The 27,066-nt window shown below is 44.7% G+C and overlaps 2 protein-coding genes across 3 annotated transcripts in view; one reads left to right on the top strand and one right to left on the bottom strand.

Annotated features, from left to right (window-relative positions):
- Window positions 1–2,441: 2,441 nt before the first annotated feature.
- Window positions 2,442–18,535, bottom strand: LOC310858634 (ADP-ribosylation factor-binding protein GGA1-like). Its single transcript, XM_083764827.1, has 17 exons — window positions 18,487–18,535; window positions 16,618–16,702; window positions 15,365–15,440; window positions 13,870–13,968; window positions 12,761–12,884; window positions 11,818–11,915; window positions 11,383–11,463; window positions 10,805–10,960; window positions 10,358–10,439; window positions 9,384–9,494; window positions 8,882–9,028; window positions 7,385–7,443; window positions 7,080–7,273; window positions 5,691–5,890; window positions 4,951–5,117; window positions 4,129–4,239; window positions 2,442–2,963 (listed from the first exon to the last, which is right to left on the bottom strand). Exons 1-17 carry the CDS (start codon window positions 18,530–18,532, stop codon window positions 2,853–2,855), a joined length of 1,947 nt encoding a protein of 648 aa, XP_083620953.1. The 5' UTR covers window positions 18,533–18,535; the 3' UTR covers window positions 2,442–2,852.
- A 952-nt stretch (window positions 18,536–19,487) lies between these two features.
- Window positions 19,488–27,066, top strand: part of micall1a (MICAL-like 1a) — a 42,724-nt gene continuing 35,145 nt past the window's right edge. For both annotated transcript variants that reach the window (XR_014569219.1, XM_083764825.1), the window contains exon 1: window positions 19,488–20,750. Coding sequence is in view for 1 of the 2 variants with exons in the window: in XM_083764825.1 (XP_083620951.1) it covers window positions 20,608–20,750 (143 nt within the window). In the remaining variant the exon portion in view is untranslated. The remainder of the gene's footprint in view (window positions 20,751–27,066) is intronic.

Below are 27,066 nucleotides of genomic sequence, written 5' to 3'. Positions count from 1 at the left end.
GGTTCCTTTTACACCAGCAGAACGTTTAGTTTTAGAACTGGTTCCTTTAATACACAAGCAGAACTGGTTTTAGAACTGGTTCCTTTAATACACCTGGTTCCCCTGGACCTTCTAGACTATCTTCTGTAGCGTTCAGCTCCATCTGTCAGTGTTTCCTTTTTGCAGTTCTATATCTGTAACCGTTCTTACGGTCGACTCCTACAAAGAAAGGGCTTACAGTTGAAAAGGCCCAGTTTGTACATGTTTTGTATTCGACAGAGTTGACACCGTTATCATATACTTTTAAATGTCATCCCCTTTGTGTGTGCATGCGCACGCGCACATGGGGTGGTATATCTTCAAAACGTCTTAACAAAGTTGTCATTTTATCGCATACTTTAATTGTCTTTAATTCTTTCCAGATGTGCTGTGATGATATTCATGAATGTACAGATAGCACTACTGTATGCTGTAAATACTGTTAAACCTTCACATCCTCCACAACGTTTACATTCAACACTCTGAATATGAATATGTACAATAATAATGCATTCTGCATTACTGTCCAGAACCCTAGACTGGGTCTATTACAGTATTCTTCTTTAAAACTTATATTTGATAATGTCATTGTTCTTAGATGTAGCTTCCTTTGTTCCCACTTGTTAATAGATCTCCATGTTTTAGTATCACCCTATAATCCAGTCCATGTTTTAGTATCTCCCTATAATCCAGTCTCATGTAAAACTAGTTTACATACTTGGTATTATTATTCATGTATTTGTTATCCACATATTGTACGTATATACTCATAATAGATGCTCTTTACTTTTTATAATGCTTTCCTATTAAACAATGTTCATTGAAAACTGTCTTGACTTCTGCATTGCAAAGAACTTGAATCGACAGCTTTATGGTCAAATCACAGAGAGAATAACTTTATTTCCCTTAAATAGAATTCCTTCATTTTCAGCAAATGTTTATTTGCTCTTTGCATATTATTTCTTTTGGCAAATGTACATAATTGCATGAATGTAATGTATGCGTGAACACATTTCAGGATCTCATTGTCAGACTCGGGGCCAACAGGGAAGAGACCTGGATCTACACGCCTGCAAAGTTTGGGGCAGTATGTATCCAAGAATATATACATATATATATATATATATATACATGTATATACATATATGATGTGATCGTTGCTGTCAGGAGGAAACCTCAAAACTCTTTTTTGGCATAAATCAGTGCTATTCAACACCCTTTACGTCTGTGTTGGTTCAAACAATATTGAACCAATGGAAAGTAGTGAAAAGCGCTTCGGACAAAACCGCTCAACTCCGACCATTGGACTGTCTGCTAAAGCAGCTAACTCCACCACCTCTCCCCCTCTCAAACTGTCTGCTAAAGCAGCTAACTCCACCCCCTCTCAAACTGTCTGATATAAAGTAGCTAACTCCACCACCTCTCTCCCTCTCAAACTGTCTGCTATAAAGCAGCTAACTCCACCACCTCTCCCTCTCAAACTGTCTGCTAAAGCAGCTAACTCCACCACCTCTCCCCCTCTCAAACTGTGCTATAAAGCAGCTAACTCAGTGGCGCTCAACCTTTTTCATGTCAAGGACTTTCAGAATTATCTCTAATGGGCCACTGACCCCCATCTCAAAATATGTAGTTCCAGGGACCCCCCAGAAGCAAATATTTTAGTTAGAAATGTTCGCTCTGAAATATATATTCAATGATTTGTGCCGCATTTTTACGATTTTTCAAAAATAGCAGACCTACAAGCTCGTAGCGTGCCACCGGATCTGCTAAAGTATAACATAATGCTTAAAACTCAAACAGGGGTTCCCACCCAGAATGGGTTAACATAATTCATCCTCGAAGCTGATCAATCTTGGTACATTATTAAGTTATGGATGATATTGTATTATGGATTTTATTTAGTATATCATGTGCAGACGATTCTATTCTGTGATGTTTGTAAGCCGAGACCATGACCAATCTGCTCCTTTTCTGCCCTCTTATTTTATTCTTTCTGACAGTATCTCTAAATGGCAGATCTACAAGTTCGTAGCGCGGCACTCTGTAGACTTGTAGATCTGCTATTTTTTTTTTATCGTGGGGTGGGGTCCCTGGAACTACATATTTTCAGATGGGGGTCGGCGGCCAATTACATATAATTTTGGGGGTCCTTGACATGAAAACGTTTGAGAACCACTGACGAACACGAGGGTTTTTCAGAAAACTGTCAGGATTTAGAAGACATTTGTAGAATCGTCCTCAAGTCTAAATGGGTTAACCCATTCTGAACGGGAACCCATTTTGGTGTTGGCATCATGTTATGCTTTAGCTATTGAAAAATAGCAGATCTACAAGCTCATAGCGCGCTACCGAGTGGCGCGCTACGAGCTTGTAGGTCTGCTATTTTTTTTAAATCGAAGAACGACTGACATTTTCAGAATCTGATCTCAGGTCAGAATGGGTTAATCAGACCAGTGTGTGTCCAGTGGAAATCTCGTATGAATCTGATCTCAGGTCAGAATGGGTTAAAGTAAAGAGGAACGTGTGGATCTGTAGATCTGACGAGATTGGAATAGAATGGGATGAAGGAACAACCTAAATGCATAATGTATATATTATATAATGTATATATACGGTATAATGTATAAAAAGGATGGTGGACAGTAGATCATGAAAGAATTAAGGCACAAGGTTAGAAGCTGATTCCCCAAAACTGACCTCAGCTCAGTTTTACTACCAAACCCAAATAATATTAAACAACCATTAAAATGTAAAAAACAAAAACTGGGAGCAAAACTTCAACTTCTGATATAGAGCTAGCAGCAGGTCACGTGACAGGAAGTGGGTCCGTGTCACTAAAGAGTCCCCCAGGTGTCCGGAGGGGGGAACTGTTCTACGTCGCCGGATTCGTCGTGAGCCTCGTTTCCCAGATTGAAGGTCAGCTTGTATCGCAGTCGCACCTTGTCCTGAGAGAGAGACACACACACACACACACACACACACACACACACACACACACACACACACACACACACACACACACACACACACACACACACACACACACACACACACACACACACACACACACACACACACACACAGTAAAACAATTGCACAGGGATGTGCCGAGGGTGGTAGAGAGGCAGGGAGGCAGGGGCAATTTTGGACAAAAATTGCTAAAATAGTTAGAGAGCATTTCATGTTCACCGTGTGTGTGTGTGTGTGTGTGTGTGTGTGTGTGTGTGTGTTGACCTTTTACAGAGCTAGTATAGTCAATCCTAAGATACGGTATATCCAGCTGGTTTGGCAATCTAACTGTGAAATACAAGTCTCAAGTAAATAGGCTAGCAAACATGGCTGGGAAGATCATGGGCATGTCCACCCCACCCATCACTCCCCAGGCCATCTTTGAACAAGCAGTGGTGAGACAGGCTCGGAATATTGTATCTGACCCCTTGCATGTACTGTACCGAGAGTACGAGCTGATGCCATCCGGTAGGAGGTATAGAACTCCACGATGTGTATATAATAGATTTAAACACTCTTTTGTTCCCCTGTCAACTAAAATGGTCAATCAGGGATTGCCGAATGCACTTTAATGACTATAGTTGCACTTTATCAAGGGAATGTGTGCAATATCTCTTTTTTGTGTATGTTGAGTGTTTCATGGTGTTTTTTCTTTTTCGTATGTGAACATGTCTGTTATTTGTATGCAGCTGTGACTCTGTCTCCAAGACAAATTTCTCCCAAGGGAGACAAATAAAGATAACCTTGAACCTTGTGTGTGTGTGTGTGTGTGTGTGTGTGTGTGTGTGTGTGTGTGTGTGTGTGTGTGTGTGTGTGCGCGCGTGCGTGCCCCGGCTGGCCAGGGGGAGGCAGTTTAGAGACCAGGATTACTGCATGTTTTTATAACATGCAGTTCAACTATGCAAGTTGTTTGTAGTTCACCTTGTGAGGGTGTGTGTGTGTGTGTGTGGTTCACCTTGTGAGGGGGTGTGTGTGTGGTAGTGTGTGTGTGTGTGGTTCACCTTGTGAGGGTGTGTGTGGTTGTGTGTGGTAGTGTGTGTGTGTGTGGTAGTTTGTGTGTGTGTGTGTGTGTGTGTGTGGTAGTGTGTGTGTGTGGGGTACCTTGTGAGGGTTGGCCAATAGGAGGATCTGTGTGATGGCGGTAGGAGGAAGGACTGGGTTGAACGCTGGGAGATCAGAGCCTGACGGAGGCTGCAGCTTCACCCTCATCACCTATGGGTGGCACGCACGCACGCGCACACGCACACGCACACACACTCAAGTTAAATACCTCACTGCACAAATGTCATTTGATCAGAGCGTTTTCTAACATCGTCTCAGTCAACGAGGAAACCATGAGGTGGACCTGCCTTGGGGACAGAGATCAGAGGTGGACCTGCCTTGGGGACAGACAGAGATCAGAGGTGGACCTGCCTTGGGGACAGACAGAGATCAGAGGTGGACCTGCCTTGGGGACAGACAGAGATCAGAGGTGGACCTGCCTTGGGGACAGACAGAGATCAGAGGTGGACCTGCCTTGGGGACAGACAGAGATCAGAGGTGGACCTGCCTTGGGGACAGACAGAGATCAGAGGTGGACCTGCCTTGGGGACAGACAGAGATCAGAGGTGGACCTGCCTTGGGGACAGACAGAGATCAGAGGTGGACCTGCCTTGGGGACAGACAGAGATCAGAGGTGGACCTGCCTTGGGGACAGACAGAGATCAGAGGTGGACCTGCCTTGGGGACAGACAGAGATCAGAGGTGGACCTGCCTTGGGGACAGACAGAGATCAGAGGTGGACCTGCCTTGGGGACAGACAGAGATCAGAGGTGGACCTGCCTTGGGGACAGACAGAGATCAGAGGTGGACCTGCCTTGGGGACAGACAGAGATCAGAGGTGGACCTGCCTTGGGGACAGACAGAGATCAGAGGTGGACCTGCCTTGGGGACGGCCGCCTGGAAGCGGATGTTGGTGAGGGGACAGGGCGCGGAGGACAGCATGGAGATGATGACCACCAGGACGTCGGGTCGGGCCGGAGGACAACTGGCCCAGTGGAACAGAACCCTGAGGCTGAGCTTGTCCACTACGGTGACCGGGAGCATTCTGCCTGGAAGACATGGAAGAGAATACAGTCAATACAGTTAATACAGGCAATACAGTCAGTACAGGCAATACAGTCAATACAGTCAGTACAGTCACCATAGATATATTAACCCATTCTGAACGGGAACCCATTTTGGTGTCAGCATCATGTTATGCTTTAGCTATTGAAAAATAGCAGATCTACAAGCTCATAGCGCGCCACCGAGTGGCGCGCTACGAGCTTGTAGGTCTGCTATTTTTGAAAAATCGAAGAACGACTGACATTTTTAGAATCTGATCTCAGGTCAGAATGGGTTCATCAGACCAGTGTGTGTCCAGTGGAAACCTCGTATGAATCTGATCTCAGGTCAGAATGGGTTAAGTCAATACTGTCAATACACCATTCTGAATAATATATATATTAATAGTCACCATTCTGAATATGTGATGTGTGATGTGATAACAAAAGGGTTACATCCATTCCAAACATTTGTTTGTGCATGCGTGTGTGCGTGTGTGTGTGCGTGCGTGCGTGCATGCGTGCGTGCGTGTGTGTGTGTGCGTGTGTGTGTGTGTGTGCGTGCGTGCGTGAACTCACTGGGTTTGATGGATTCCAGAGGCACAGTCACGTCCGCTAAGGAGATCCTGTGGTCAGAGAGAGAGTCTTCATCAGGAGCCAGACCGGGACTGGATCCCAGGGTTCTGATGGAGGTTCTGACAGCAAGACTCCCACAGCCTGCGTTAGATTGGGTCTGGAGGTCTCGTAAGCTGAGTCTGGACGCGGGCTGCAGCTTGTCCCTGTGAGGGACAGCGGCATGATGGTGTTAGCATTATGATATGCTTTAGCTATTGAGAAATAGCAGATCTACAAGCTCATAGTGCTACGAGCTTATAGGTCTGCTATTCATGAAAAATCGAAACATAGCTTTTTCAGAAAACTGTCAGGATGTAGAAGACATTTTTAGAATCTGATCTCAGGTCAGAATGGGTTAATATCAGGATGTAGAAGACATTTTTAGAATCTGATCTCAGGTCAGAATTTGTTAGAATCTGATCTCAGGTCAGAATGGGTTAGATTAGAATCTGATCTCAGGTCAGAATGGGTTAGAATCTGATCTCAGGTCAGAATGGGTTAGAATCTGATCTCAGGTCAGAATGGGTTGGCCCATTCAGAGTAAAAGCGGCCATATCTTCCTGGCACCCAGAGCTTCTATTTTGATAGCGTGCCGCGCTATGAGCTTGTAGATCTTTCATTAGCTAAAGTATAACATAATGCTTAAAACACCAAAGGGGGTGCTGGGGAGGTAGAGACTGTTATTAACATTTAACATGCTGGTGCTAGGGAGGTAGAGACTGTTATTACCATTTAACATGCTGGTGCTGGGGAGGTAGAGACTGTTATTAACATTTAACATGCTGGTGCTAGGGAGGTAGAGACTGTTATTACCATTTAACATGCTGGTGCTGGGGAGGTAGAGACTGTTATTAACATTTAACATGCTGGTGCTAGGGAGGTAGAGACTGTTATTACCATTTAACATGCTGGTGCTGGGGAGGTAGAGACTGTTATTACCATTTAACATGCTGGGGAGGTGGAGACTGTTATTACCATTTAACATGCTGGTGCTGGGGAGGTAGAGACTGTTATTACCATTTAACATGCTGGTGCTGGGGAGGTAGAGACTGTTATTACCATTTAACATGCTGGTGCTGGGGAGGCAGAGACTGTTATTAGCATTTGACATGCTGGTGCTGGGGAGGTAGAGACTGTTATTAACATTTAACATGCTGGTGCTGGGGAGGTAGAGACTGTTATTACCATTTAACATGCTGGTGCTGGGGACGTAGATACTGTTATTACCATTTAACATGCTGGTGCTGGGGAGGTAGAGACTGTTATTACCATTTAACATGCTGGTGCTGGGGAGGTAGAGACTGTTATTACCATTTAACATGCTGGTGCTGGGGAGGTAGAGACTGTTATTACCATTTAACATGCTGGTGCTGGGGGGGTAGAGACTGTTGTAACAGGGTCTTCCCCAGCACGTCCAACTCGTCCAGGGTTTTAGGGGGAGCAGCAGCGCCCCCTGCTGACGGAGCCTGGGGTTTTATCAGCGCCAGAGTCGGTAACAAGGCCGCGGCAGAGACGTCCGGGCCGGCCGTGTCCACGCTGTCCGAAGACTGGAGAGAGAGTGAGACGGCCAACTGTTTACTGTGTGTGTGTGCATGCGTGCGTTGCGTTCGTGCGTTGCGTGCATGTGTGCGTGTGTGCGTGCATTACACTGCTGTTACCTGGAAGGTGTTCCAGTCTCCCAGCTGAGCGTTGGAACTCTGTGTTGTTTCACTGAGTCCTAGAAGTTACAGAACAACATCGATACATTGTATCAATACAAGGTATCGACACATATAAAATAACAACCTCTTTCTTTGCAGCTGTAAATTACAGCAGTGGAAGTAATGGCAGACATTCTTACATTCTTCTTGCTTTGTCTAAATGGGATAGTTCCAATGTTTGGAACTATAGCCCATAGCACCCCGCTTTGTCTCAATGGGATAGTTCCAATGTTTGGAACTATAGCCCATAGGCACCCCGCTTTGTCTCAATGGGATAGTTCCAATGTTTGGAACTATAGACCATAGAGGCACCTTGCTTTGTCTCAATGGGATAGTTCCAATGTTTAGAACTATAGCCCATAGCACCCCGCTTTGTCTCAATGGGATAGTTCCAAGGTTTGGAACTATAGCCCATAGGCACCCCGCTTTGTCTCAATGGGATAGTTCCAATGTTTGGAACTATAGCCCATAGCACCCCGCTTTGTCTAAATGGGATAGTTCCAATGTTTGGAACTATAGCCCATAGAGGCACCCCGCTTTGTCTCAATGGGATAGTTGCAATGTTTGGAACTATAGCCCATAGCACCCCGCTTTGTCTCAATGGGATAGTTCCAATGTTTGGAACTATAGCCCATAGAGGCACCCCGCTTTGTCTCAATGGGATAGTTCCAATGTTTGGAACTATAGCCCATAGAGGCACCCTGCTTTGTCTCAATGGGATAGTTCCAATGTTTGGAACTATAGCCCATAGAGGCACCCTGCTTTGTCTCAATGGGATAGTTCCAATGTTTGGAACTATAGCCCATAGAGGCACCCTGCTTTGTCTCAATAGCACCCCGCTTTGCGGCGAGATCAAAGCGTGTCGCTACTCTCCTACTCTCCACTCTGCACTGGACATACCTACTTAATGACATCATCACCAGTGGACCTTACCCAATGACATCATCACCAGTGGACCTTACCTAATGACATCATCATCAGTGGACCTTACCTAATGACATCATCATCAGTGGACCTTACCTAATGACATCATCATCAGTGGACCATACCTAATGACATCATCACCAGTGGACCTTACCTGATGACATCATCACCAGTGGACCTTACCTGATGACATCATCACCAGTGGACCTTACCTGATGACATCATCACCAGTAGACCTTACCTAATGACATCATCACCAGTAGACCTTACCTAATGACATCATCATCAGTGGACCTTACATAATGACATCATCATCAGTGGACCTTACCTGATGACATCATCATCAGTGGACCTTACCTGATGACATCATCACCCGTATACCTTACCTAATGAAATCATCACCAGTGGACCTTACATAATGACATCATCATCAGTGGACCTTACCTAATGACATCATCATCAGTGGACCTTACCTGATGACATCATTATCAGTGGACCTTACCTGATGACATCATCACCAGTGGACCTTACCTAATGACATGAGCTCATCATCTAACAGGTTGAGGCCCGTTGTGTCCGTCGACGGGTTTCGTATCGAGGCTTTGCCCTGATTGGACGATGCTGCTGCCGTGGGCGTGTCCAATCCCGCCAGGTCTAGGAGCGATGTGCCACTGCTTCCTGGTCGGGACACAGAGGTTAACCGTTAAACTAAGGACTGTTGTCTCGCACTGCGAGAATTGATTCTCACAAGATTCATTTTATTTCATGAAAACATGTATTGTGTTTAGTCTGTAGTGCTGAATGTAGTGCTATGTTCAAAATGTGTCATAACTACTGTGGCTTTAAACAGACAACATCAAAGTGCTCTTAAAGTCTCTCTTTAGAGAGACTAAAATTAATTGGACAGCCGACTAGTGCTGCAGCATTCTACCTCAACAATATTATGAATATGAAGAAACAATTTGCCCAAGATAATCTGATATTCGCACGCACGCGCACACACACACACACACGTGCACGCACGCACACACACCTGGTATTGAGGGCGTGGCGGTAGCGTCTCCGTTAACGTCCTCTCCCTTCACCAGGTGTCTGTAGAGGTTGATGACCTGAGTCAGGTGGTCGTTAGCCTGTAGGATGTCCGCTGGAACACACACAGCACCCACCAGTTAGTGGTCTCTCTCTTTCTACAGGGGAACACCAGTTAGTGGTCTCTCTCTCTCTCTACAGGGGAACACCAGTTAGTGGTCTCTCTCTCTACAGGGGAACACCAGTTAGTGGTCTCTCTCTCTACAGGGGAACACCAGTTAGTGGTCTCTATGCTAACCACAGAGGTTAGCATAGGAACGCCACAGCTAGCAGTGCTTTGTGAGTCTTATTAGCAGAATGGGATTTTTTTGACCAATCTATGAGACTGATGGACTGAAGCTACAGTACCTGTTGTATAAATAATACAACTACAAAAAGCAACATTAAGGTGTCTTCAGACGGGCAGCGACTGACGCGCCTTGGCAATTAATTGTCCAGGAGAGGCGGGCAAATATTTTGGACGCACAACACCACACCCCTCATGAGCAGACCTGTCACTGATGCATGCGACAACAACTGATTCCCCGAGCGCGGCACGGCTGCAGCTCACCGCTCCAAGAGACGGGTCTAATGCGGGGAACAAATTTCACTGCGGTAACGTGTGTGACAAATCGTACGACTTTGACTTTGACTTGACCACCTAAAGCTAGTTAACCCATTCTGAACGGGAACCCATTTTGGTGTTAGCATCATGTCGTGCTTTAGCTATTGAAAAATAGCAGATCTACAAGCTCATAGCGCGCCACCGAGTGGCGTGCTACGAGCTTGTAGGTCTGCTATTTTTGAAAAATCGAAGAACGACTGACATTTTTTTAGAATCTGATCTCAGGTCAGAATGGATTAATCAGACCAGTGTGTGTCCAGTGGAAACCTCGTATGAATCTGATCTCAGGTCAGAATGGGTTAACATGTTCTCACCCAAAGCTTCGTCGTTATCCTCTGTATCGCTGGCTAGTCGGAACAGCGTCGGTCTCATCTTCTCGCAGCGCTGGTACAGATCCTGCAAACATCAGACACACACACAAAGGACCTCTTGAACTCTGGTCCAACATTCAGACAAAATAGGTGAACGGTGAACACGCTACAACTAGCAGAACTGAGCTGCGGCATGTTGTGAGCTTGTAGATCAGCTATTGGTGAGGAGACAAGGCGTAGAGGGAAACAAGGAGGGGCCAGTAGGTATACAGGCCAGCGGAGAACAAAGTAAATAATATAAGGTTTAACACATTAATAATAATATAATAATAATATAAGGTTTAACACACTCGACTGATTCCTCCACCATCGCCAGTGTTCACTACTTCAGTGCTCCCGGCTGTGGCCACTAGGGGCGCTGTAGGCTCCCAGCAGCTGGTTCAGACATACCTTAATGAGCTCCTGGTTGCTGTGGGAGATGTGCTCCCGGCTGTGGCCACCAGGGGCGCTGTAGGCTCCCAGCAGCTGGTTGAGCAGACCAACGCTCTCCTTCACCTCCTGAATGGTGTTCAGTCGCTTGGACACCTTCTCTGTGCGCTGCTGGTCCTGGACAGCAGGGGGCAGCAACAACAGCATTGTACAAAACTACCTAGAACAGGTTCTCAACGGTTTTGTCTGGGGACCCCCGGAAACGCTTTGGCCATGTCTGGCATAGTTTAGATTGGGAGTGAGTCTGTAGTTCTGACTGCAATGGGAAGTTCATTCCATAGTTTAGATTGGGAGTGAGTCTGTAGTTCTGACTGCAATGGGAAGTTCATTCCATAGTTTTGGAGCCAGAAGGGAGAAGAGTCTGGGACGTGTGGAGAGTTCAGTAATGTGACAGACTAATCTAAATTAGAAATAAATACATTATGAGAAATAACAGTAAGTCTACACTTGCATTAAATTTAGGGCTTGACACTAACGGACGGTGTGACAGGTCATATATGGGCATCTTGTTAAACAAACAAACAAAGAGCATGACTCACCTCCTGCACCATTTCCTTAATGAGTTTGTTTGCTGCTTTCAGATCGTCAGCGTCAGCGCTGGTCAGTAACCGAGACAGAGTCTACAGGATGGAGAGAACAGAGGAGGAGAGGAAGAACAGAGGAGAATGGATGAGAGGTAAACTAGTTGAGTCCCTGAAGGATTGAAGAGAGGTAAACTAGTTGATGAGAGGTAAACTAGTTGAGTCCCTGAAGGATTGAAGAGAGGTAAACTAGTTGAGTCCCTGAAGGATTGAAGAGAGGTAAACTAGTTGAAGAGAGGTAAACTAGTTGATGAGAGGTAAACTAGTTGAAGAGAGGTAAACTAGTTGAAGAGAGGTAAACTAGTTGAAGAGAGGTAAACTAGTTGAAGAGAGGTAAACTACGGTAGTTGAGTCCCTGAAGGATTGAAGAGAGGTAAACTAGCGTTACATTACCTTAGACTTCTCCTCGTCCTCAAACAGAACGTTGGTCCTGGGCGGGGGGGGAGGGAGGGGTCTGTCGTCAGGAAGCACTGGATCCTGCTGGACAATACCTGGAAGACAGCAAGCACCCCGTCACCTTAACATGCCCATATATAGACACGTCACCTTAACATGAACCATATATAGAGCGTCGCAGTCCCGCCCCCTCGAGAGACCCGGAAAATAAATCCCTGTTAATTTTCCTCATAGACTTTTCAGAAATATTTATTTAAAGACGTTTACGCCACGGACAAAGCCAACTCTTGTCGTGACAAATCATGACAAGAAACAATGTTTTGGGCCGAACAAAGAATTAGAAAGTAGGAAAAAAAAATGTTTGTTTGTTGTCATGATTTGTCACGACTCGAGTTGGCTTCGTACAACGCTTAAAAGGTCTTTAAATAAATACTTTTTGAAATGTCTATGGGGAAAATGCATTCGGATTAATTTCCTGGGCCTGGCGTTGTCATGAAAGGGGGCGGGAGTGCGACGCTCTATAGACACGTCACCCTAACATGAACCCTCTATCAAGACCTGGAAGACAGAAACCCTTGTTTCTTTAGCATCAGATAGGTGTTGCTAACCTTTAGCATCAGATAGGCGTGTTGCTAACCTTTAGCATCAGATAGGCATGTTGCTAACCTTTAGCAGCAGGTAGGCGTGTTGCTAACCTTTAGCATCAGATAGGTGTGTTGCTAACCTTGTTTCTTCAGCATCAGATAGGTGTGTTGCTAACCTTGTTTCTTTAGCATCAGATAGGTGTGTTGCTAACCTTGTTTCTTTAGCATCAGATAGGTGTGTTGCTAACCTTGTTTCTTCAGCATCAGATAGGTGTGTTGCTAACCTTGTTTCTTCAGCATCAGATAGGTGTGTTTCTAACCTTGTTTCTTTAGCATCAGATAGGTGTGTTGCTAACCTTGTTTCTTCAGCATCAGATAGGCGTCTGCTATCTTGGTCTCCTCTGGTAGCCCGACGCTCCAACTGTACATCATTTCCAGAACCTTGTTCTTCACCGGCTCCGGAGCCCGGGAACCTAAATACTGCAGAGAAGAAGGGGTTAATGGGGGTCCCCAAATACATTTCATGCGGTCACTACTTTGGGTGAAACCACCTGATAAGAACATTTCATCCGGTCACTACCTTGATAAGAACATTTCATCCGGTCACTACTTTGGGTGAAACCACCTTGATAAGAACATTTCATCCGGTCAGTACCTTGATAAGAACATTTCATCCGGTCACTACCTTGATAAGAACATCTCATCCGGTCACTACCTTGATAAGAACATCTCATCCGGTCAGTACCTTGATAAGAACATTTCATCCGGTCACTACCTTGATAAGAACATTTCATCCGGTCACTACTTTGGGTGAAACCACCTTGATAAGAACATCTCATCCGGTCAGTACCTTGATAAGAACATTTCATCCGGTCACTACCTTGATAAGAACATTTCATCCGGTCACTACTTTGGGTGAAACCACCTTGATAAGAACATCTCATCCGGTCAGTACCTTGATAAGAACATTTCATCCGGTCACTACCTTGATAAGAACATTTCATCCGGTCACTACCTTGATAAGAACATTTCATCCGGTCACTACCTTGATAAGAACATTTCATCCGGTCAGTACCTTGATAAGAACATTTCATACGGTCACTACCTTGATAAGAACATTTCATCCGGTCACTACCTTGATAAGAACATTTCATCCGGTCAGTACCTTGATAAGAACATTTCATCCGGTCACTACCTTGATAAGAACATTTCATCCGGTCAGTACCTTGATAAGAACATTTCATCCGGTCACTACCTTGATAAGAACATTTCATCCGGTCAGTACCTTGATAAGAACATCTCATCCGGTCAGTACCTTGATAAGAACATTTCATCCGGTCAGTACCTTGATAAGAACATTTCATCCGGTCAGTACCTTGATAAGAACATTTCATCCGGTCACTACCTTGATAAGAACATTTCATCCGGTCAGTACCTTGATAAGAACATTTCTTCCGGTCAGTACCTTGGGTGAAACCACCTTGATGAGCTCGTTGAGGAAGCGGAACTTTCCTACTTCCAGGTGAAAGCGTTTTCCACAGTTCTTCATACACGTCTCCAGAACCTGAGCAGGAAAACATACATGCAGACATTACCCAGCTTATTACACACATTAATAAATGAAATAATACATTTATAAAAATCCCATGGCCTAGGGGGCGTAGGGGGTCCACAATGATACCCCTATGGCCCCCTAAACCATGGGATGAGGAAGAGTAAGTAAGTAATACATGAACCCAAAAGTGACAACAAAACAAAGTACTGCCTTGCTTAACGGTAATGAAAACAAGGAAGTGAGTGTTGATCAAATTTTTCGGGTAGAGCATAGTCTATTTCTCGTTTTCAAATGTTTTCAAAAACATTCTTGAAAGCAATGTTGTTTAGTTAAATGACTGTGTGTTAGTTTACAGCTGTCATGTTGTTTAGTCAAATGACATTGTGTGTTAGTTTACAGCTGTCATGTTGTTTAGTTAAATGACATTGTGTTAGTTTACAGCTTGTTGTTTAGTTAAATGACTGTTAGTTTACAGCTGTCATGTTGTTTAGTTAAATGACATTGTGTTAGTTTACAGCTTGTTGTTTAGTTAAATGACTGTTAGTTTACAACTGTCATGTTGTTTAGTTAAATGACATTGTGTTAGTTTACAGCTGTCATGTTGTTTAGTTAGATGACATTGTGTTAGTTTACAGCTGTCATGTTGTTTAGTTAAATGACATTGTGTTAGTTTACAGCTGTCATGTTGTTTAGTTAAATGACATTGTGTTAGTTTACAGCTGTCATGTTGTTTAGTTAAATTACATTGTGTTAGTTTACAGCTGTCATGTTGTTTAGTTAAATTACATTGTGTTAGTTTACAGCTGTCATGTTGTTTAGTTAAATTACATTGTGTTAGTTTACAGCTGTCATGTTGTTTAGTTAAATTACATTGTGTTAGTTTACAGCTGTCATGTTGTTTAGTTAGATGACTGTGTGTTAGTTTACAGCTGTCATGTTGTTTAGTTAGATGACTGTGTGTTAGTTTACAGCTGTCATGTTGTTTAGTTAGAGCGGAACCAAGTGAGTGACCAATCAGAATCAAGCATTGAACCGAGCTGTGTAATATTAATGTAATGTATTATGTAATTTGTTACTGTAGCATCAGTACAGTAATAAATGTTACTGTAGCATCAGTACAGTAATAAATGTTACTGTAGCATCAGTACATAATGATGTAATAAATACTGTAATGTGTTACTGTAGCATCAGTACAGTAATAAATGTTACTGTAGCATCAGTACAGTAATAAATGTTACTGTAGCATCAGTACAGTAATAAGTGTTACTGTAGCATCAGTACAGTAATACATGTTACTGTACCATCAGTACAGTAATACATGTTACTGTAGCATCAGTACAGTAATAAATGTTACTGTAGCATCAGTACATAATGATGTAATAAATAATGTAATGTGTTACTGTACCATCAGTGCTTGCATGGCCTCCCACTCCTGAGGTGATTGGATCTTGTGCGCCAGGAGTCTGGTTGCCAGCTGTGGGCTGAAAAAAAGCAATTACAAAAGATTATTCATCTTTTCTATGTTGGCAAGCTGTCGAGACTAGTGTGTACCATTTCGAACCCAGGCTCCCCCAGAGTTAGTGTCAAAGTGTCCTTGAGCGAGACACTGAACCCCAAATTGCTCCTGATGTGCAGGTTTGTGCCTTGCATGGTTTCCTGCCGCCATCGGTGTGTGCATGTGTGTGTGAATGGGTGAATGTAATGCACAATCTATGTAAAGCGCCTTGGATAAAGGCACTATGCACCATTTAAGAAGAGGAATTTTGTGTGTTTTTGCTTTAATGTTATGTACAAATGATTTGATTAATCTGTGAAATGTGCACTCGAAAAAAAACAAGGTTACTTAATTTCGCTGTTTCACTGTTTTTTATTGTATTTACCCATACTCTGTGATACGGTTTAAAATGAGAAGATCTATCTAACTATCTGCACCACCAGAGCATGGCTGTGTGGAGAACCTGTTCAAGTTAACCCATTCCTTTTGGTGTTCTTAGCATTATGTTATACTTTAGCTATTGAAAAATAGCAGATCTACAAGCTCGTAGCACGGCACATGAGCTTGTAGGTCTGCTATTTTTGAAAAATCGTGAAAATGTGCCTGAAATCATTGAATAATATATATTCTTTCAGAGCGAAAGACAGCTTCTCTCACCCTTCTAGACAAGAACAGGAAGCTAAAGAAAGCTTCTCTCACCCTTCTAGACAAGAACAGGAAGCTATAAAGAAAGCTTCTCTCACCCTTCTAGACAAGAACAGGAAGCTAAAGACCACTTCTCTCACCCTTCTAGACAAGAACAGGAAGCTAAAGACAGCTTCTCTCACCCTTCTAGACAAGAACAGGAAGCTAAAGACAGCTTCTCTCACCCTTCTAGACAAGAACAGGAAGCTAAAGACAGCTTCTCTCACCCTTCTAGACAAGAACTGACAGCTAAAGACAGCTTCTCTCACCCTTCTAGACAAGAACAGGAAGCTAAAGACAGCTTCTCTCACCCTTCTAGACAAGAACAGGAAGCTAAAGAAAGCTTCTCTCACCCTTCTAGACAAGAACAGGAAGCTAAAGAAAGCTTCTCTTACCCTTCTAGACAAGAACAGGAAGCTAAAGAAAGCTTCTCTCACCCTTCTAGACAAGAACAGGAAGCTAAAGAAAGCTTCTCTCACCCGTCTGGTTCGTCGTTGAGCTGCTCATAAAAACCCTTGATGTGACTCCAGTCAGTGTCCTTGTTCTGAGGGTTGGTGGCCTTGTCTGTAAACACGCACGCATGCACCCACACACACACACACACACACGCACGCACGCACGCACGCACGCACGCACGCACGCACGCACGCACGCACGCACACACACACACGCACACACACACACACGCACACACACGAGTCAAGACATCACATCACCTCAATGAGCAAATCTTGGCTAAAAAAATAATCAAGGGTGTTCACTTAAAGGTATATTCAGTGATTTCACTCAAAAAACCTTAGGTTTTGTTTTTGGCTGTGGGACCCAGCCTTTCGTACAATCAGGATAGAGAGTCAAAAACGAAACCTAAGGTTTTTTGACCCCCAGGGGTTAACTGGGGACAGGGAGGAACTCCTTATATGGCCAGCACACTCTATAGTAGGGAGGATTATCACAACAAAACAAAAAAAGTGATATTTGAATTAAGTGAAATCACTGAATATACCTTTAAATTAGGAGAAAACAGCCAGACCCAAAACACTGTTAGTCTCCCAGTGGACTGAAACGCAGTAGGCAGAGCAGCACAGGCGTCTTTAAAGTGTTGATGAGAAGGAGAGATGACCCACTTTATGCTTTATAACAACCGTTCAGGTTCATTCATGATGTATTACTGCGTAGTGCACTGGTTTTATACCCTCAGTCTTCACATCAAAAGACGTCAGGCAGTGGCAGCTCCAGATGTGATGTGTTGACATTAGTGGCTGCTCCAGTTGGTCCAGTTTTTAACAGTGGGAGGGAGTTGATCGTCATCATAACACACATTTTACTCCAGTAGTTTGTGCCACTAAATAACTAAAGTCTTGGTCTTGAATCCATGACTCCTTCTAGACTCCATCTATGATATTATTGGTGTCCCCCTGTTGGTGTCTTAAGCATTAGGTAATACTTTAGCTATTGAAAAACAGCAGATCTATCTATATCGTGAACATTATGGCGCAAATCTTTGAATATGTATTCCTTCAAGAGAGAACGTTTTTAACTAAAATCTTTGCTTCTGGGGGGGGGGGGGGGGGACGGACGGACGGACGGACGAACGACAAGACGACATATTGTCAGATGCAGGGGTCGGCGGCCAATTACATATAGATTTGGGGTTCCTTGACATGGAAATGTTTGAGAACCACATGATGGTTTTTCAGGGGGAAAAAAGGATTTAGAAGACCTCAGATCTAAATAGGTTTAAGAACTAAAGTCCTCGTCTCGAATGCATCTATGAAGTGTGTTTCCGCATGGGCGTGACTCACAGACATGTGTGTGTGTGTGTGTGTGTGTGTGTGTGTGTGTGTGTGTGTGTGTGTGTGTGTGTGTGTGTGTGTGTGTGTGTGTGTGTGTGTGTGTGTGATCATCAGTCAGTCAGTCAGTCAGTCAGTCAGTCAGTCAGTCAGCCAGCAGTATGAAGACATTAGCATACTTAAAATATGCTTAATTATATGATGGCTTTTAAGTTTGGATTCATAAAACTTGAACTGACACATTTGCCTTACATTAGAACACAAATATATGTATGCACTGGTTTATGATGACAACACATTATTATAATATAATGATTGATCTGGATGAGATTGTATTTATTTAAAAATTAAAAGCACCTTTAAAAAAAAAGGTTGCACTTTATTTACATTCCATTTGCCATTGTGTCTTGTGTTGATGTCTAGAAACAGAGATGTGTCAGCTGTCATTATATATGGTTCATATATGATATGATCTGTCCTGGAATATGGTGTTCATCTCATCACTAATGTTAGTTAAATAATCATAATAATAATGATGACTGTAATAATAGAACTTACTGATGAGAGACTCCAGACTCCTCTCTGCCTCTGGAGGCGCCGCCATCTTTGACCGATTCACCACTAGTGACTGGCAACCTGTGAACTATCGCGATATTTACCCTGTTGCCATGTCCGCTTATTGACAAGCGACTTGGGCTTTTTTTTTGCTTTCTCTCTGTTAAGGCGCTTGTACACATTGGTTGCGAATGCAATGAGCACTAACTATGAGACCCTGCAGATCATGTCTGTCTGTGTGTGTGTCTGTGTGTCTGTCCCGCTGTGACACCACCCGCCCGCCACCAGAGGGCGCAGCTGTAACACACACACACACACACACACACACACACACACACACACACACACACACACACACACACACACACACACACACACACACACACACAGGGGCAGCTGTAGCACACGCACGCACACACACACACACACACACACACACACACACACACACACACACACACACACACACACACACACACACACACACACACACACACACACACACACACACACACAAACAACCACACGCACACACACGAGCTGCGTTCGCTTCCCACGTTTGCGTGTCTTACTTGTAGTTGTTGTGGTCATATCTATGGTTGTGGGCTGTGGGTTTGGTGTTGTTTAAACCAGCAGTGGTTCTAAAACATTGTCATGTCAAGGAAGGACCCCCCAATTAATTAATTACTAATGCATGTGCCCCACAGCCATAAAAAAACATTTTTATATAAAATAAATCACCTTTTCCCCCAAGATTCCTTTGGAAAATAGCAGATCTACAACTTGTGTTGTAGGACTCATGCAGTGTGCACTATAGATTTAAAGTGCTCAGGTACCTTTGACTTTTTTGGGGGGGGGGGGGGGGGTGCCTTGTTTTCACACAGACAGACCTGCATGGTTGCTTGTTTCTGTCGCGATATCTGGCAACACCTGACATTTGGTGGCCACCACCACCATAGACACCGCGGTGGGTGGATAGCGCCCCCTCGTGGACGTGGAGGGCAACAGCAGTGAGGAGGATATGAGTTCTCAGTGAGGGGATGATATGTCTCTCTGTTGTTCCTCACAGAGAAAACTATACATTAGAGACAACATCATGTTTGTTATTACAGTCATGATGACGACACAGAGCTGAAAGACAGACAGACAGACAGACAGACAGGCTGCGGCAGGCTGCTAGCTGGAACAGGATCAGGAACAATACTTTATTGTCTTCTTTTAGCGACACAACAAACAACAACAGAGCTACATTTTGTGAGCTTTAACATCGTGTGGATGAAACGAAGCAACGAAGAGAATCTAATTTACACTAAAGTCCCCGCCGGGGCGGGTGGGACAGAACGGGACAGAACAGGACGGGACAGGACGGTCCACGGAGGACACGCTACTCAACATATAGCAGCTATACCTTTCCTTCCTTAGGTTCCTTAGTTATTTCCTTAGTTCCTTAGGCTTCCAGTGGTTGTGTTAGTCAACTTTAAGGTTTAAAACATGTCGTTCTTGTTGACGAGGCTGATATGATAACTTTGGGTTGTTAAAGTTCCCGTTATGTCGCACAGCAGCGGTTCTGATTTTAACAGCACCACGCGAGTTGACCTTTAGCTTTATTATTATTATTATTATTATAAACATGAGGCTGTGTTGTTGTTGTTGGCCAGTTGTAAAAGTCAGCTAAACATGCTATAGCTCTATGCTCAGTGTAGTACTGCCTACTGTACTTTTACTGTGAGGCGAATGGGTGTAGCTAACATGCTAGCTCTATGCTAGTTCAGAGTGGTTTGTCATGTACTTTACTGTAAGCTAAATGGATGGAAGTTTTGGGTGTGTCAGTCAGTCAGACTAGATTTGTTGGGGGTGTCAGACAGGCACGTCAAACAGACAGACTGTAGTTTTTTGGGGGTGTCAAACAGACAGACTGTAGTTTTTTGGGGGTGTCAAACAGACAGACTGTAGTTTTTTGGGGGTGTCAAACAGACAGACTAGTTTTTTGTGGTGTCAGTGAATCAGACTGCTGCCTGGGGGACCTTGTTTTTGACGTGTACATCATTGGAGTATCATCTGGATCTATAATTAATTATTGGAGTATCATCTGGATCCATCATTAATCCCTAACCCCAGAGGACGATGGGCTCTCTGAGAGCGCTCCAGGAGTGGTGCCGGCTCCAGTGCCTCGGCTACAGAGACGTGGACGTCAGCAACATGTCCACCGCCTTCAGAGACGGACTGGCCTTCTGCGCCATCATCCACCGCTACAGACCAGAGCTGATGTAAGTATGCTTTATTACCCATCATGCACCACGACAGACCAGAGCTGATGGTCTTTTAGATGGACCCAGGACCCAGGGGTGGTCTTTAAATGGGACCCAGGACCCAGGGGTGGTCTTTAAATGGGACCCAGGACCCAGGGGTGGTCTTTAAATGGGACCCAGGACCCAGGGGTGGTCTTTTAGATGGACCCAGGACCCAGGGGTGGTCTTTAAATGGGACCCAGGACCCAGGGGTGGTCTTTTAGATGGACCCAGGACCCAGGGGTGGTCTTTTAGATGGGACCCAGGGATGGTCTTTTAGATGGACCCAGGACCCAGGGGTGATCTTTTAGATGGGACCCAGGGATGGTCTTTTAGATGGACCCAGGCGTGGTCTTTTAGATGGGACCCAGGACCCAGGGGTGGTCTTTTAGATGGACCCAGGACCCAGGTGTGGTCTTTTTTATGGATGGCCTTTTTTATGGGTGGTCTCTTTTAGATGCGTGCGTGCGTGCGTGCGTGCGTGCGTGCGTAGGCCATATGTATACCCTGAAGAAGGCAACTCGTTTGTCGAAATCTTGGTAAATAGAAACGTTTTTTGGCATCAGGACTATGAGTTGTGCGACCTCTCCTTTCCCTTTTAAAACGAATATCACTCTGACATGGACTGTTCTGTGGCCTTACTGCAAGTGTCTTAATGCTAATATCACTCTGACATGGACTGTGGCCAAGTGTCTGTGTGCTTGTGAGTGGTTACTAGGAAGCTGTAGTGTGCTTGTGAGTGGTTACTAGGAAGCTGTAGTGTGCTTGTGAGTGGTTACTACTAGGAAGCTGTAGTGTGCTTGTGAGTGGTTACTACTAGGAAGCTGTAGTGTGCTTGTGAGTGGTTACTAGGAAGCTGTAGTGTGCTTGTGAGTGGTTACTAGGAAGCTGTAGTGTGCTTGTGAGTGGTTACTAGGAAGCTGTAGTGTGCTTGTGAGTGGTTACTACTAGGAAGCTGTAGTGTGCTTGTGAGTGGTTACTACTAGGAAGCTGTAGTGTGCTTGTGAGTGGTTACTAGGAAGCTGTAGTGTGCTTGTGAGTGGTTACTAGGAAGCTGTAGTGTGCTTGTGAGTGGTTACTAGGAAGCTGTAGTGTGCTTGTGAGTAGTTACTAGGAAGCTGTAGTGTGCTTGTGAGTGGTTACTAGGAAGCTGTAGTGTGCTTGTGAGTGGTTACTAGGAAGCTGTAGTGTGCTTGTGAGTGGTTACTAGGAAGCTGTAGTGTGCTTGTGAGTGGTTACTAGGAAGCTGTAGTGTGCATGTGAGTGGTTACTAGGAAGCTGTAGTGTGCATGTGAGTGGTTACTAGGAAGCTGTAGTGTGCTTGTGAGTGGTTACTAGGAAGCTGTAGTGTGCTTGTGAGAAGTGTCCATTAGAAACACATTGCAGCATCTTTGACCTTGAAGTGACCCGCCTGTCAGAAGAACAGGTCCTGTACAAGAGCTTTAGGTCCCATTCACACCTAATACTAACTGAAACTCTGCTACTGACGAGGACATTTAGGTCCCATTCACACCTAACTGAAACTCTGCTACTGACGAGGACATTTAGGTCCCATTCACACCTAATACTAACTGAGACTCTACTACTGACGAGGACATTTAGGTCCCATTCACACCTAATACTAACTGAAACTCTGCTACTGACGAGGACATTTAGGTCCCATTCACACCTAATACTAACTGAAACTCTGCTACTGAGGAGGACATTTAGGACTCATTCACACCTGATACTAACTGAAACTCTGCTACCGAGGAGGACGTTTAGGTCCCATTCACACCTAATACTAACTGAAACTCTGCTACCGAGGAGGACATTAGGTCCCATTCACACCTAATACTAACTGAAACTCTGCTACTGACGAGGACATTTAGGTCCCATTCACACCTAATACTAACTGAAACTCTGCTACTGACGAGGACATTTAGGTCTCATTCACACCTAATAATACTAACTGAAACTCTGCTACTGACGAGGACATTAGGTCCCATTCACACCTAATACTAACTGAAACTCTGCTACTGACGAGGACATTTAGGTCCCATTCACACCTAATACTAACTGAAACTCTGCTACTGACGAGGACATTTAGGACTCATTCACACCTAATACTAACTGAAACTCTGCTACTGACGAGGACATTTAGGACTCATTCACACCTAACACTAACTGAAACTCTGCTACCGAGGAGGACATTTAGGTCCCATTCACACCTAAGGGCCGATTCATACTCCTATTTTACCACTGTTTCGGAAATTATTTCAGTACCCCGCGGTACCCGCCCCCCGAACCTCAAATGACGTCACATTGTAGGCTCTACAGAGCCGAACCGACTTTTATTCGGCTCTAAAATAGGAGTATGTATCGGCCCTAATACTAACTGAAACTCTGCTACCGAGGACAGTTAGGTCCCATTCACACCTAATTGTCTCCACCAGGCCGAAGGCATGTGGGGAGAGTATGTTTTGCACTCCGTCCGTCCGTGTGTCCGTCCGTGTGTGTGTGTGTGTGTGTCCGTCCGTCCGTGAGGAGCTAATCTCGGCCACCGTTAACCCGGTCGATGCCAAATTTTGCACACACACTCCCTGGATGCCAACGATGAACCTCTGCTCCAAACCTTCCACAACGGCCTGTTATAGCGCCACCAGGAGGCCGCTTTGTGCTAAACAAGTTTTTGCACAGTACACCTACAGATTTTGTCCAAACATCACGCAAATTGGTACACAGTCTCTCTACAGCCATTCAACCAAACCGGTCTTTCACATTTCTCAGACTCCATCCTGATTGGCTAAGATTGGCTTCCAAAGTTCACAGGAGTGCTCAGTTTCAAACAAAATGCTGCAAATCATGAACACATTGCGGGATTTCCGTGAAATTGTGCACCCACATTCCCACTAGGCCGAGGACGAAATGCCACATGAACAATTTCAACTCAGCCTCAAGGTGGCGCTATAACTGGCCGAAAACTGTTTTTACCTCTAACTGCACGGATCTGTGGATAACTTTGTATGCCAACTCCCTAGAGGCCAAGGAAAAACCTTTGCCTGGAATTTTTCACATCTGCTCTTTATAGCACCACCAGGAGGCCGACATATGTAAAACACATTTTCTATTATTACTCCTTCAGATTTTATCCAAATTTCACGCAAATCGGTACACATGATCTCCATAGTCATGTGATCAAGACAGGTTTGTTTGATTTCTCATATTCCATCCTGATTGGCTAAGATTGGCTTCCAAAGCTCACACGATTCGTCCATTTCGAAAAAAGCCCACAAATCACAAACACAGTGTGCAATTTCCATTACATTATACACGCACATTTTCACTAGGCCGAGGACGACATGCCACAATTTATTCCTCAAAATCAGCCTCACGGTGGCGCTATAACAGGCCAATTCCTGTTTTTAGCTATAACTGCATCGATCTGTATACAACTTATGTATGCACACATGGAAAAACATTGTACCTGCATCCCTCCAATACGAACCTCCGGCCCAAATCTTCCTCAACAGCCTGTTATAGCGCCACCATGAGGCCACAACCTGACCTGCCCTGGTGGAGACCTGTGCCGATTGGCACTTTGTCTAGTTCACACTGCGCTGTCATCATCCGCAGCAATTGGAAACGCAGCAGGGGACCTTCATCAATGTGAATGACTGGACCTCTCTCTCTCTCTCTCTCTCTCTCTCTCTCCCCCCGCCCCCCCCCCCCCCCCCCCCACCTCTTTTGTCCAACACCCCACACACACACCTCGCCTACCCCGCCCCCACCCTTTATTTTTTTTCCCTTCTTGAGTTTAGCTCCTCATACGCCACATTGTTTGCTTCATTTCCTTTATTTGCTGCGGATTGCATTCCCACCTGCACCGAAGAATAGAATGTGGTTCTTTGATGCTGCCTCCTGCATTGTGATCCAGTGCATAGCCTACTGCAGGCCTGGTAGACTAGATTTAGAAGACATGTGATCCAGTGCATAGCCTACTGCAGGCCTGGTTGACTAGATTTAGAAGACATGTGTCCAGTGCATAGCCTACTGCAGGCCTGGTTGACTAGATTTAGAGGACATGTGTCCAGTGCATAGCCTACTGCAGGCCTGGTTGACTAGATTTAGAAGACATGTGTCCAGTGCATAGCCTACTGCAGGCCTGGTAGACTAGATTTATAAGACATGTGTCCAGTGCATAGCCTACTGCAGGCCTGGTTGACTAGATTTAGAAGACATGTGTCCAGTGCATAGCCTACTGCAGGCCTGGTTGACTAGATTTAGAAGACATGTATCCAGTGCATAGCCATACTGCAGGCCTGGTCGACCAGATTTAAAATACATTTTGATGCTCTTGCTACTGAAATGAATGATCGATTATGTAGAAATCCCGTCATTTAACATCTGCATCTCTGTGGCAGAGAAGGACAGCTTGCCCTGTGTCTCCTCGCTGCTAACGTGCCTAATTGGAGAAGGACGGGTTGGGGGAGGGACTTAGCGAATTTCTTTAGCTGTGTGTCCCAGTTTTTCTCTCCAGACACTACAGTCCTCTGCCTGGAATAGCTGCTCTGTCTGACCTGACCTGGCCAGCCAGACAGACAGACAGACTCACTGACCGTGATGCAGGCAGACAGTCTGTCAGGCTAATCTCCAGTCGAGGCCTCTGGCTGTCAGACTACATTTAGTTGCAGTGCTGTGCCAGACAGGCCATCAGAGCCCTGTGTGGCACCTGTATGCACTGACTCATTAACCCATTCTACCCCTTGTGGTGTTTTAAGCATTATCTTATACTTTAGCTATTGAAAAATAGCAGATCTACAAGCTCGTCTGCTATTTTTGAAAAATCGTGAAAATGTAGTGCAAATCTTTGAATATATATTCTTTCAGAGAGAACGTTTTTTAACTCAAATCTTTGCTTCTGGGGGGGGGGGGGGGGGGGGGGTCCCTGGAACTACATGTTTTCAGATGGGGGTCGGCGGCCAAATACATATAATATTGGGGGTCCTTGACATGAAAATGTTTGAGAACCACTGATATAGAAACATGGGGCTTTTTAGAAAACTGGGTGGCGCTGTCTACTAGGGATGCACCGATCCGGCTTTTTGGCATTCGATACCGATTTCGATACATGGGGGTCCAGTATCTGCCGATACAGAGTACCGATCCGATACCCCCCACAAAGAAACGTAATAACCTATTAAGCTGTATGCCTCACTGTGTGGAGTCTGGAATCATTATTTTGTGTAAGGCAACATCAAGGCTTGACTTAAACATTACTTTCCCAACTTTGTAAAACAAAATGTAACAAACACAGATATAAATGCACTGAATTATTTATTAAATAACTGCAACAATTAGACCAGGTTAATGTGTGCGCAGGCTAGCCTGGCTGCATTCCACATGTTATACTGTCAATACTACACTACTGTGTCACAGAGGAGGTAGAGTTGTTTTCATACTGTAATTACACATAATTATCGGATCGGATCGGATAATGGATCGGCCACCGATCCGATACCCGATCTAGAATTTTAGCCTGGATCGGCGCCGATCTCCGATACGAGTATCGGATCGGTGCATCCCTACTGTCTACACAGTGTCATGTACAGGCCATCAGAGCCCTGTGTGGCCACTGGGTGGCGCTGTCTTCACAGTGTCATGTTCAGGCCATCAGAGCCCTGTGTGGCCACTGGGTGGCGCTGTCTTCACCCATTATAATTTGGTCAGTGTAATGAAGAGCGTGGCTATTCCAGTGGTTCCCAAAGTGTGGTCTGGGGACCCCTGGGGGTCCTTGAGAGAGTTCCAGGCGGTCCCCAGCTAAATGGTTCCATTTGTACACTCTGAGTTAAATTAACTTAGATTTTACGATACACATTGGGGGTCCCAGAGATAGAAATGCCATTAAATGGGGGTCCGTAGACTAACTCATGCCAAATTGAGGATTCTTGGAATTAAACTGGTTGAGAATCACTGTTTTTTGATTGATTGAAATATTTATTAACAGTTTGTAGAATTTACAGTACATTTTAAGCACAAACTCGATACAAAGATTGTTAACTGTGAGTGGACGACCCAATTAAGCAGTACACTTGTTTACAACAGGGTCCACATTGTTCAATTCATCAAAACATTTAGAGACATACAAACATTTAGAGACATACAAATAGACATTTCTATGTAGCTAAAGAACAGAACAGGAATTCATCATATAGGAAGCAAAAAAGGGAAAAGAAACATTATACAGTGAGGGGAAATGGGGGTGGGGGGGATTCAGATTTCGAATTGCAGCCATCCGTAGGTGCCCTTTGAGAGC

This window comes from Protomyctophum parallelum, assembly GCF_964188405.1.
Source record: "Protomyctophum parallelum genome assembly, chromosome: 5".
In the NCBI taxonomy this organism is placed as follows: domain Eukaryota; kingdom Metazoa; phylum Chordata; class Actinopteri; order Myctophiformes; family Myctophidae; genus Protomyctophum; species Protomyctophum parallelum.
Note: the sequence above shows the minus strand (reverse complement) of the source record. Positions and strands in the feature narration are given on the sequence as shown.